General features: G+C 45.2%; 1 protein-coding gene across 3 annotated transcripts in view; it reads left to right on the top strand.

The window, feature by feature from the left end:
- The window catches only part of CENPI (centromere protein I), a 122,132-nt gene that overhangs the window by 4,192 nt on the left and 104,874 nt on the right, over positions 1 to 13,066 (top strand). For all 3 annotated transcript variants that reach the window (XM_030210014.1, XM_030210012.1, XM_030210013.1), the window contains exon 3: positions 5,345 to 5,482. In XM_030210014.1, the coding sequence (XP_030065874.1) occupies positions 5,345 to 5,482 (138 nt within the window). The remainder of the gene's footprint in view (positions 1 to 5,344; positions 5,483 to 13,066) is intronic.

The raw sequence follows: 13,066 nt of genomic DNA, 5'->3' as shown, positions 1-13,066 counted from the left end.
AACTCAGTGTGGTGGCAAGCTCCACCTACTGGCTTCAGCCCACATAATGGGCCAGATAGGCTCATGTTGTCTCCTATTCTTTCTTCAACCTCCTTGGTAGGTTCCCACTTGAGAGAACTTATGCTCCAAGTTGGTACCTGAGGCGGCATAAAGCAAAGTGACATGCTTGAGATCTGGAGGAGCCTCAGTGGGAGAAACAGGCTTTGAACTCTGGATTCCCTGGTTCCTGCCCCCTGGTTTAACCACTAGGCAGCTACTCCACTCAAAAAGACCATCCTACAAGTGAGGCTGGAAAATTTAGTCACAGCATCAACAATTATAATCGTTGACCTGGTAGTATAAGAATGCTTATCTGGAAATGATGCAAAGGGTCAGTACAGATAACAAGACTGGTAGAGCTGCTTTGGCACAACTACTACCTGCTTAAGGGACATAACACAAATAGCTTTTGTAAGCATTTGCTAGAAACATTCCTCACATTTCTTGACGGTAGCAAACATGCCAGTGATTCTTATGGTTTCCTTTTGGAATCTGTGTGTTCTGTTGAATAATTTTGTAAAATGTCTAGGGTAAGGAATTTTCCTTCACTAAAGGACTTGGGTCATATTTGTAATTCAGTGGTTCCGAAGACTTCCATTTGGGATCCAAAAATCAGAGGATTTGCCACAAAATGAATATCCAGGTATGGTTTTGAAGCTGGATGCTGCTGACCATGCCTAAAATCACTGCCCTGCTAATTTGCTTTAGGTATCATTTTCTTGTCTGGGCTTTAGTTGATTGAGACCCCTTGTGAGTTTAGACACAGTTTGGAACCTCCCGATGAGCTCACCATAAGAATTTTTGTTATGCTGTGTATTGAAAGAATAGAAGTGTTTTTGAAATCTTCATTGTGAGTATTCAGAAACATTGAACAGACAACAGTAATTCAAAGGAACATGCCATATAGCGTACAAACACTAGAGAGAACAATAGACACAAATGCAGTAGTCAGTAAGTTCAAAGTACACCCCCCCTCTTTAGGAGAATAGGCCTTTCTTGTATCACAAGAAAAGAAGGGGAAGAGGGAGTGAAGGGCCAGGACTGGTGTACTCCCTCTGCTCTCGCACACCAGATACATATAGGCCTCCATTCCTAGGTAAACAAAAGCCACGAATGAAAGGCTAGCGCAGAAAAAGAGAACTCGCAAACTTTTTTTTTTTTTTTTTCAATAAATTTATAGTAAACCTTTTCAGACCCTCCTGTTTCCTTCTCCACCTAGTAGTGCAACCACCATTCACCTATTCAGAATCAGACTTTGCTGCTTATGGGTAAGAGTGGAGGAGTAGCCTAGTGGTTAGTGCAGTGGACTTTGATCCGGGGGAACTGAGTTTGATTCCCACTGCAGCTCCTTGTGACTCTGGGCAAGTCACTTAACCCTCCATTGCCCCTGGTATAAAAATAAGTACTTGAATATATGTAAATCACTTTGAATGTAGTTGCAAAAACGTCAGAAAGGCGGTATATCAAGTCCCATTTCCCTTTCCCTCCCAATATGGTTCCCAAATTGATAATTCTCCTAGGTGGTATCTATTCCAGAGACCCCACACCCCTTCATTCAAAGAGAAGCAGATTAAACATCAAATCATGCCATTGTGACAGACTAGGTGCAGGACCACTCCTCCATATTAGTAATATCTTTCGTTTTTGCAAGTAATGATGCTTTCCTTAGCGTCTCTCCGGACCAGCACAGTTGTGCACGCCTTTCAGCAGGTGGACACAGAACTTGACTCCAGGGAGAGCCAATAAGAGCCCTTGCCAGCTAGAGACAGATCACGTATTTTCAGTCTACAGCAGGTGGAAGGTGGTGAGCCCTTCAATCTCATTTCTTGCTATTTCTCTTTATTTCCTTTTTTGATCTTTGTTTAGCTAAGGCTTTAGGATTGGCGCTCTTTAGTTTAATTCTTCCTTTCTTCTGTGCATCTGGAGTATTTGCCTATTGTTGGAGGCTGAGGCCTGTGGGGGTCTCCAGCAGCCTTAAGGGTGTCACACTCAGGTGGCTGGGTCCCCCCCCCCCCCCCCCCATGTCCTCCCTAGCATCGGAGTGATGCACTGTCTTAATTGGATTTGCCTCAGTAACATAGTAACATAGTAGATGACGGCAGAAAAAGACCTGCATGGTCCATCCAGTCTGCCCAACAAGATAAACTCATATGTGCCACTTTTTGTGTATACCTTACCTTGATTTGTACCTGTCTTTTCAGGGCACAGACCGTATGTCTGCCCCGCCTCCCACCACCGGCTCTGGCACAGACCGTATAAGTCAGGCCAGCACTATCCCTGCCTCCCAACCACCACGCCCGTCTCCCACCACCGGCTCTGGCACAGACCGTATAAGTCTGCCCAGCACTATCCCCACCTCCCACTACCGTGTCTTCCGGAAAACAGCTGTGTAGGCAGGGAGAGGCAGCTGCTAAAAAAACAAACAAAAAAGCTGATCAGCTGTTGCTTTGGTGCAAGCAAGCAAAGTGGCTCCCTTTCTCACTTGATTGCGACTGGCCTCCCTTTTTCTTTTTGCCAATTTAGGTGCAGCAGCAGTTAAAAGACGTGCGAGTTCTCAGCGTCATGGCAAAGAAATTCCGCCGTTGTGCTGTGTGTTGCTGTAAGTATTGCACTGCGGTAGAAATCTTGCCAGAGGCAGATGCAACTACTTCAAATTCGCTGGCATCGAGGGGTTCTGATTCAGGTGTTTCTAGAAACATACAGTCAGCTCAGACTTTGGCGGGAAATGCTACCATCTTGTCCCTTCCGTCTGTATCAGCGTCCCAGCCTGCTTCTTTGCCAGTTCCTCCAGTGTTGCATCCTACAGGGAGTCTTTCTGTTATGCCAGCAGGGTCTGAAGGGGGGGGGGGGAGGATTTCCTCCAGAATTCGTCCTGTAGATGTATCGTGCTTTTCTTTTTCAAAAATCTAACCCTCCCAAGGCTCCTTTCAGAAGGCCTGTGGAGGGTCAGTTGGTTTCTGCTAAAAGACCTAGACAGTCGTGGGATCTGGAGGAGGACTTGGTCTCTGATCCAGACCAGGAGATGCCATCTGTTGAGGAGCCAGAATTTTTCAGTGAGGGGCAACTTTCTGAAGATTTTGATCAGGTTGATTCAGGAGCTGAGGCTCTTCCCCAGGGAGAGGACACTTTGGTAGTGAGAATATTTCACAAGGAGGATTTACAGGAGCTAACTTCATTGGTTGCCACCACTTTGCAATTTGAAGCACAAGGGTCCCCTGCTGTAGAGGGACGGAAGGTTGACCTCCTAGTGAAGGGCATTTGAAGGCCAGGTAGGACGTTTCCTATGCACCTGGATATTAGGGACATTATTCAGGCGCAGTGGGATGTGCCAGATTCTTCTGTTCGTCCTGCAAAATCTGTGGTTCGTCTTTATCTGTTTCCGAACTCGGACAAATCTCTCCTGAAGCCGCCGGTGGTGGATGCTGTAGTCTCTGCTGTTACTAAAAATACATTTCCTGTAGATGGTGGCACAGCCCTTTAAGATGCTCAGGATCACCTTATAGAGTAATTTTTTTAGAGTAGCTTTGATGTCTCTGCTTTGGCGGTACAGGCAACTTATTTGTGGTTTCTTGGTTGCTAGAGCTTTCTTTTGTTGGTCTGAGAAGGTGCTGGATAGGTCTTTGGATGATCTGTCAGCTATAGATACCAAAGTGGCTACGATAGAGATGTGTTTGGCCTTTTTGACGGACGCTTTGTATGATTTGGTGAGAGCCTCCGCTAAGTCTATGGCTTTAAGTGTGGCAGCACGTAGGTTTCTTTGGCTACGAGGTTGGTCAGCAGATTTGGCTTCTAAGTCTAAGCTCAGTAGATTTCTTTTCAGGGGTTCTTTTTTGTTTGGTGATGAGCTGGACAAGTTGGTCCGCAGTTTGGGGGATACTAAGGTCCCGAGACCTGCCTGAGGTTCGACCTAGAGTGTCTGGACGTGGTTTATTTTCAAGCCGCAGTATGGGCAGCGATTTTTATCGCTATAGACCAGGTAGAGTGACTCCGGTCCAGCGGTCCTGGTTTTTTCAAAGGAATCGGTCCTTTCGAGGTAATCAAAGAGGGGGTAGAGAAGCGGGCACCTCCTTCCCGTCTTCCACACTGAGGGTTTTCGGGCCCAGCCTCTGATTCTGCGGGAGCTCGCTTAGCGCACTTTTATTGGTGGTGGGCCCAGATTACCTCTGACCAGTGGGTTCTAGAGGTTATTCAGAAGGGTACGCCTTAGACTTTGCGTGTCCTCTACCAGACGCCCTTTTGTAGTCTCCCTGCCGTTCTCGCCTCAAGGCGATGGAGGTCAGGGAAACTCTGCAAAAGCTTCTCAGCCTCCAGGCAATTTGTTCAGTTCCCTCTTCGGAGCTCAGGCAGAGTCGATATTCCATTTATTTCCTCGTCCCATAGAAAGAGGCTTCTTTCAGACTGATCCTAGATCTCAAAGCGGTCAATCGTGTTCTCAGAGTGACCTCTTTTCGTATGGAGACTCTTCGGTCAGTCATTGTGGCGGCTTGGTCTGGAGAGTGTTTTGACTGCGCAAAATCACATTCCTATGTACGAGTGTGTGTGTGTGTGACAGAGAGAGAGTGAGACTGGGTGCGAGTGTGTCTGTGAGAGAGAGAGTGTGTGTTTGAGCATGAGAGTGTGTGCCAGCCCCCCCCCCTTCCTCCCTCCCCTGCATTATGCTCTCTCTCCTGCATTCATCCTTATCCAGGCAACGTCCTCTGTGCCCTGCCCCCTCCATCCATCCATGTGCAGCATCTCTCCCCTGCCTCCTCCACCTCCCTCCGAGTTCCGTGTCCCCCCTCTGTTCCTCCCTCCCAGTTCCAGGGTCCCATGGAACTGGGAGGGAGGGGGGATGGAGAACGTTGGAGGAGTGACGTCAGCAGGTGGTTACAATCCCAGTGACACACATTGGAACGTTGGAGGAGAACGTTGGAGGAGTGATGTCAGCAGGTGGTTACGATCCCAGTGAGACACATTGGAATGTTGGAGGAGCAAATTATATTAGATTAACAAAAAATTGTAAGCTTTATATTAAACTATATCTTTTGTACACCACCTTGGGTGAATCTCTTCATAAAGGCAGTAAATAAATTTCAATAGATTAACTTCTGAATAATATTATGAAACTGTTTTTAGAAATTGACTTTTCCAAGAAAAGTTCCAAGTTGGGGAAATGTTTATATTTTTCGTCTCTTGAGAGAAATGATATATCACATCACTGTGGCCAGGAGCAGATTGGGGTTTATTGCTATGTGCTCCTGTTTCTAGACTGTATCATTGTTCTTGTATTTTAATGCTCTGGATTAAGCTTTTTCTTTCTTTCTAGTGGAGGGCCATGTGCAGTTGAAAGGAAATGGTACTCTGCTGAAGCACCTGAACACTGTTGAAAGTGTTGGCACACAGAAAGGATTACCCCCAGAAGGAATTGATATTCTTCTGTCGTGTGCACTCAGTGGCAAGTTTGGTAAGAAAGACGAGTAGAGAGGGACGGATAAATCGGTGGAAGTGCTGCACATTTCTGTGTGGCCTTAGTTTCAGTTCATTAGTGTAGTCTGCTCTTGAGGTCACCAGGGGATGCATATGGAGGGATGAGTGCCATTACAAGAAAAATGCAAACATGTAGGGTGGTGCAAAAGGGGCATAAAGATAATGAATAACATGAATCATGTTTTGCGTACTGCGTCAGGGCTGTTTCCATAAATTTATCTCAACGTTTTTCACTCCCTGACACAGTATATGAAATATAATTCATGTCATAGTTGATGGTCTTCCAGTCATTGGATGTAAATGGTAAACAAAAGTGTATTTTTGATTTTCTATACAGCAGTAATATATGAACTAATATAAAAAGAACTGAAATTTGGATCTGTGAAGAGAAACCAGTGAAATATCACCATATGGTTTGATTATGTTTCCCGCTGGTGGTCCTTAATTTTTTTTTTTTTATATTTCAATGTTTTTATTGAAAACAGGTCAAAAAATACATATGACAGTTCAACAAATACACCAGATAAAATGTGTCAGCATAGACAATCCAAGTTTTCTGCCTTCAATTTGTTTTGTTGTACCTTGGTGTGTCCCCCTACTCCCCCCTCCCACAGTAGCCGCTATCATCAAACGCAACCCTACAACATATAACAACCACGTCCCTATCAATTCCTGTTTGCAATATGCAATAGAAGAAGATTACTTATCAAAAATATTTACCTCCTTCCCCCCCCCCCTTAGTCCCCAGTGTCCCCCGAGAAAGACTCCTGTCAATCCAAGGAGTGAATAGATAATCTCCCTCCACCATGTTATTTACAATACGTTAAGTACCAAGCTCTTACCTCTAGCAGATAGTGGAGGAGTGGCCTAGTGGTTAGGGTGGTGGACTTTGGTCCTGGGGAACTAAGGAACTGAGTTTGATTCCCCGCACAGGCAGCTCCTTGTGACTCTGGGCAAGTCACTTAACCCTCCATTGCCTGCCGCATTGAGCCTGCCATGAGTGGGAAAGAGTGGGGTACAAATGTAACAAAACAAAAAAAATCTATATATGTCCTCCAAACCCTTAAAAATTGATTTTTATGTTTTTGAGAGGTGTTAGATTCTCTCGCCTCCCACATCATCAACTGGTGAACAAGATTTCGCCAATACCAAAACTCTGGAGCAGCTTCCGATGTCCATTATTGCAATATACATTTCCTCGCTAGTAAACATAACTTATGGAATAACAAGGTTCCCTCAGACGAGGTCCCCCTAAATGAACCTTGCATATCCAATAACATTTGAGTTGGTGTTCCAACTACCTCACATGATAACAAGGATGACAGATAATTTGCGACTCTATCCCAGAAACCCCGAACCACCTCGCAGCTCCAAAAAGCATGATAAAATGTATTCTCTGCCCGTTTATAGCGTTGGCATATCGATGTGCGTGCCCCTCCAAACTTTGCTAACTGGACCTGCGTAAAATAGGCTCAATGAATTACACGGAAGGCACATTCCAGGTACTGGCACCACTAACCAAACTCGGTATTCCTTGCAGCTGTCGAAGAACATCCCATGGCGACAAATCTACTCCCAAGTCCTTCTTTCAGCAAGACTTAAGCTGTCTGAAATCCTTATTAATCCCAAAGGCCCATAACACCTTATACATACTTGAAACAGAGGGGTCTGTGTCTGAAATTTCCTCAAAATAATGTTTCATTTTAGCCCCCTGTTTCTGACACTGCCGTTCTCCATCAAATGACTGAATAAAGTGTTTTAATTGGCAGTAGGCAAATGTATCCCCCCACTGAATATTCCCCTTGCCTAACAATTGCTCCAAAGATCTTATCTTCCCATCCATCCCTATTACTGCTTCCAAACAGTCAAGTCCTCGCTCTTCCCAGCGCCGAAAGATTGGATTCTCCATACCAGACAGAAATATAGGATTCCCTCTTATAGTCAATAATTCCATAACTCCCAAGTCCACCTTCAAACATTTCCCCCAAAACTGCCAAGCCTTCCTCAAAGGTCTGAACAATACATTCTGTCTGAAGCAGCCAGGAACCAGAGATTTCCCTACCTGCAACAGAGAAATTGAGTAAAAGGGAGCGAAAAAGGCCTCCTCCAGCTCTAATGGTGTATGATAATTAGAGCCAAACAGCCAATCTCTAACATGTCTTAATAGACAAGCCACATTGTATAACTTCAAATTAGGCAAGCCTAGGCCCCCCTGTGGCCAACCACCCCACAGCAAATGATATTTCATTTTTGCCTTCTTTTTTGCCCAACAAAATCGCATCACCAACTGGTAAAAGCTTCCCAAGTCCTTATTCATCAAATAAAGGGGAAGAGTTTGCATAACATAGAGCCAACGAGGGAGAATCACCATACGTACAAGGCTCAACCTCCCCTGTCAAGGGTAGCTGCAGTGCGCTCTACTGTTTCAACTTTTGCTTAGTTTGGGATAACAATCTCCTGATGTTAAGTGTATGTAGATCAGTCAACTTCGGCTTCAGGAGAATTCCCAGAAAAAAAAAAAATAAATTCGCCCAACACAAAGGGAATTCTCCTGGCCAAGCAAAGAGCCGGATCAGTAGCCAAGGCCTCGGACTTCTCCAAATTTAAACGAAAACCTGAGTATTCTCCAAACTCTTTAAATATTTCTAACAATGCTAGCAATGAGTCTACCGGTTTTGTAAGCACGACCAAAAGGTCATCAGCAAAGGCTGCTAATTTGAATTTAACTTTGCCCAGAGTCACCCCATGAGCAGCTGGATTAGAGTAGATATCTCTTATCAGTGGGTCCAAATGCAGCGCAAGGAGCAATGGCGACAGAGGGCATCCCTGGCGTGTGCCCTGCTCAATATCGAAATCATCCGAGCACTGATCATTCACCATTATTCTCGCTCTTGGTGAGGCGTAGAGCACTTTAACTGCTCCCAAAAACCAACCATCAAAGCCATACGCTTGTAATACCGTGAACAAGAAATCCCAAGTTACCTGGTCAAAAGCCTTTTCGGCATCAAAGCTTACTATTAATGCTGATTCGACCTCTATCCCAATCTTCTCTAACGATACCAAAATTCTTCTAAGATACTTCGAGATGTATCTGCCCTTAACAAAGCCTACCTGAGCCTCATGTATAATCCTTGGCAGCACATGACTCATTCTATTGGCCAGTATGTTTGCAAAAAATTTCACTTCACAGTTCAGTAGCGATATTGGTCGGTATGACTCTGGCAATGTGATATCATGCTTAGCCTTTGGGATCAATATAACCTGAGCCACGTTCAGCTGATTAGGGAGCTGCCCCTTTTCCACCCAGTCGTTAAATGCCTCCACCAGTGGCGGAACCATAGCGTCGCCCATCATTCTGTAAAATTCCACCCAAAGTCCATCCGGACCAGGTGCCTTCCCCAACTGAGTGCTACTAATTGCCCAATGCACTTCGTCAGAACTTATAGGGGTGTTTAAAGTTTTCCTCTCCTTATCAGTCAATTTTGGCAATTCCACTCCATCCAGATAGTGTCCCCGAAAGACCCGACCCCCCCCCCCCCCCATCATATAACTTCTGATAAAAATCCTTAAAAATATCTCGAATTTCAGATTCAGAATGACATAATTTGCCAGCGCAATCACTCAATGACACCACAACACGAGAGGCTTGTTTCCGCGCGATGAGACGGGCCAGCATCTTCCCACCCTTATTTCCAAATTTCCCTTCCAGTAACTTCACTCTGAGTCTTCCTCCCTAGCGAGCTCCCACCCAGTATTAATACCTTCAAGTGAACCCCTACTAAGAATTATAGATCTGTACCCCCACTATCCCTTTTATGATCACAGTTACAACTGACCCAATTTTCCCTCCCAAGTGTAGTCCCCCCTTTACAATCTGGTCGTGTATACCTTCCTCAAAAACAACATAACCTGTAACAAAAACAGTTTCAATCCTTATATCACAATCAATAGCAGTTAAATTCTAACATAATGAACTATCAACTTCCCTCCAGTTACCTCAGCTATGATTGTACAAACTCCTTCACCTTACCCCATGTTTACCAATAATATAAAAAAATCGTAGTATGAACCTGAAATAGACTACTTCACAATAGTTCTTAACCCTCTAAGTCCCCACTCAAACTCTCCATCGCATTCGAACATTACCTCCCAACTGAAGCTCTCATACATTCTATTCATTCAAAGTTATCATTAGACCTTCATGAATGGTCAGTCAACCTTTGTAGCACAGTTGTTGTGAGCCGACAGTAATCCCTGCAGCTATTACTCATGTGTAATGCACCTTAGACCATTCACCAAGTCTCTGAACGATCGGCTAAGGTTGCTCACCCCAGCCATGCATGACTTCAAGGGTCTCCATTATATGCCTTGCACAGCACCCTCTGTATCAATAAGTGGCTCAAATATACATAATCAGCTTTCTTCACCAAATTGGCGAATCGCTTCAGCGACTCCTACTGTCAGCAGGAGTATAACATAACAAACCAAACTCCAATTCCAAGTTATTTCAGCAAAGAATTATAGCTCCGGTTACTGGTGCATCCATCATGTCACTGAGTCCCGATCCAAACCGGAACTTCGAGTTAAATAGGTTTTGGAGTTACCTTGTAGGATCCCGCCATCACAAATCTCCCGCGGATTAAATCTCAATCCCCCAAAAAGGAAGAAAAGTGATAACTTTGCCTGACCCTGCATTCATAGTACATTCCAACTCATCTGCCCTGCCATACTGTCGAGACATAATCCCACAGTCAAGGTTGTAATCCGTAGAGGTCAAAGTTCATATAAATTGAAAGCCTCTGTAAGAGGTAAGCCCCACTCCATAACATTCAGATCATTCGTCACCCTTCTTTAGAATTTGCTCTACATATTGCTGGGCTTCTTGGACTGAGTTGTAGATTTTAGTGGAAGATTGTTAGTTAATCCGCAGTTTCGCTGGGTATAGCAGAGCGAATTTAATTTTATGCTGCACCAGTTGTGAGCACACTGGCGAAAAGGATCGTCTCTGCGCAGCAACTGCAGCTGAGTAATCTTGTAAGCAGAGGATTTTGTGGTGGTTGTAGCTCAGATCTGCTCCTCCTCTCAGAGCTTGCAGGATAGCCGTTTTGTGGGTAAAATTAAGCAAGCGACAGATCACTACCCTTGACCTCATGGCACATACAGTTGTGCCATGTTGTGCTGCAGACCTTCCAGCTTAGTGTCCAGACCAGTTAGTTTTTTGTCCAATATAACCTCCATGGGGCTTGTGACTTCTACTATTTCAGCTGCCCATGCAGACCCGACCGCCGAGTTCGGCGGGCTTGCCGGAGCCGCCATTTTGTCGTCCAGCGCTCTGCTTTTCTCTCTATCCTTTTCTCATAGTTTTAGCAGCCATCTCTGTCAGCGAACGCAAATTCCAATCCGGATCAGCTTCTCCAACTCTTAGAGGCAGTTTACGATCAGATTAACTGCTCTCCTCGGGGTTTAAACAACGGGAAGTGCAAGGAGGTACACGAAGCGGAGCTAACAGTGACCGCTCCCGTACATAGTGTCATGTGACCCTAATTTTTTTTTTCCTTTTTGACTTATAAGACCTAGAGGCTTTTATGAATAGTTAGTGGTTGATCTTCTCTAGTACCTTGGACAACATGTCTTGGCTATTTCTTATTTCATGTGCTCAAATATGTACGTGCGTAATGGGTAGCTATAAACAGGCAAGTTTTTATTATATTTTGGTATTTACACATAACATAAATCTCAAGCTTTGTGTTCAAGTTTTTCAGTGTTAAATACCAAAAGGGAATTCTAGGCCTTCAAATCATTGCTAACTTCTGCTCCATTTTGAGAAACTGAGTATCTGTGACCCTGAGAGATGGTCGAACAGGAGAAGGAAGGACTGTGATACTGAATATATTGTTTCATAAAATATATGGGTATCTCAAAGGTTATCAATAGAAATCAAACAAAGTAAAACATGGAAAAGAAAATAAGATGATACTGAAACAGGTGGGAAATCAGGAGACGAAAGGCAAATTTTGGTTCCAAACAAGGCAACTTTATTGCTAGCAAGTGAACAGCACCGAGTAGCCTCGGGACACTGTGTGTCATAAATCATCTGACGCTTACATTTATACTTCCCTACTGGGCCTGCGCATTTGGCCCCTTACACGTCATACCTGTCATGCGCAGTAAACATTTGTAGTTCTTACAGTACAAAATTGTAGTCCCAGTACGTACACACGTCATAACACTGAAATGATACTGGCAAGAAAAACGAAACTTAGCAGCTTATTCTGTACACACACAATGCTCCTTTCTAGCACAGGAGATAAGGTGCGGCTCAGGAATGCAGGGGGGTGTCAGCACCCTCCAAGGTCGCCTATTCAGATGGCGTTGCTACGTGCAAGCTGGTCTTGTATAGGCCTTGCAAACTACTGTTACAAGCTATATATATCTAATAGCCCTGCATTCTGTCTGTACATTAGTAAACAGCAAACTTGTCTTGTTAGTAAACAGTAAAACTGGATAAGGCACAAATGTCCAGTGCAGTAATAAGGTGTGGCCAAACAGCCAAAAGCAGAGGTAGAGTGCATAAGTAAAAGTCCATCAGTAGGCACAAAACATGAGGTTGTCCTGTTGCTCAGTAGTATTCAGGTAGTACCGGCGTTCCACTCCTTCATTCCCCCCTTTTGATACTTGAACATCCATTCTGGTGGAGAGTATCACCTCCATGAACCCTGAAAAGGAAAGAAAGGACAAGGATAGTTAGCGAGGGAGGCAACAAGCGAGCCCTAAGCCCTTGCGCAGCCGTTGGTTGCTTCGCTGGGGTTGAGACGGAGGGCCCCTAGTGGAATCCCCCCCCCTTTGTAGCCGGTCTTTTGCTGGCACAAGGGTGATGGCCCATTGAGTGACTCAGGGGGTTCAAAGTGCACATCAGCCACAAGGTGCTTCATCGTCAGCTTCATCAGACTGGGGAATGGGGGAGTACATCTGGAGAGCCATAAGTTGGGCAGCAGCACGGCGGTCAGCGATGCTTTCCATGGTGGAGCGGAGACACCTGAAAACTAAGGGGAGAGACAAAGGTATTAGTAGGCAAGACAGCAAGAACAGGCCACCCATGACGAGGAGGCCTTGCAGGCTCCCGGAGGTTGGGAGCCAGCTGGTGAGGGAGGAAGTCCAATCCCACGCACTGTTCCAGGTCTGGACGGGGACGTGGGCTAGTTTGACCATCCGGTCAGTTATATCCCTGATGACATGGCTCTGGTCATCAATCTGTAAGCAGCAATTACTGAGGTTAAACTTGCCACACACCCCGCCCTCCTGGGCTAAGAGGTAGTCAAGAGCCAAGCGATTTTGATAGACGGCGGTAATGAGCTTAGTGTTCTGTCGAGCTAGGATATTGAGGGCCAGGGCAGAATCGTTAGTGAGGATTTCGAGTACGGCCTGTAGGCGAATAATGCGATTTAGCATGTAGATAGGGGTGCGGTACCCGTATGTACCATCTTCAGCCCATGTGGCCGGTCCATAGTAGTGAATGATACGTTCAGGCGGCCACTCGTTGTCCTTCCAGTCCCCAATCTGG

The sequence above is a fragment of the Microcaecilia unicolor genome, chromosome 7 (assembly GCF_901765095.1).
Source record: "Microcaecilia unicolor chromosome 7, aMicUni1.1, whole genome shotgun sequence".
NCBI classification, from domain to species: domain Eukaryota; kingdom Metazoa; phylum Chordata; class Amphibia; order Gymnophiona; family Siphonopidae; genus Microcaecilia; species Microcaecilia unicolor.
This window is presented reverse-complemented; position numbering and strand designations above follow the sequence as displayed.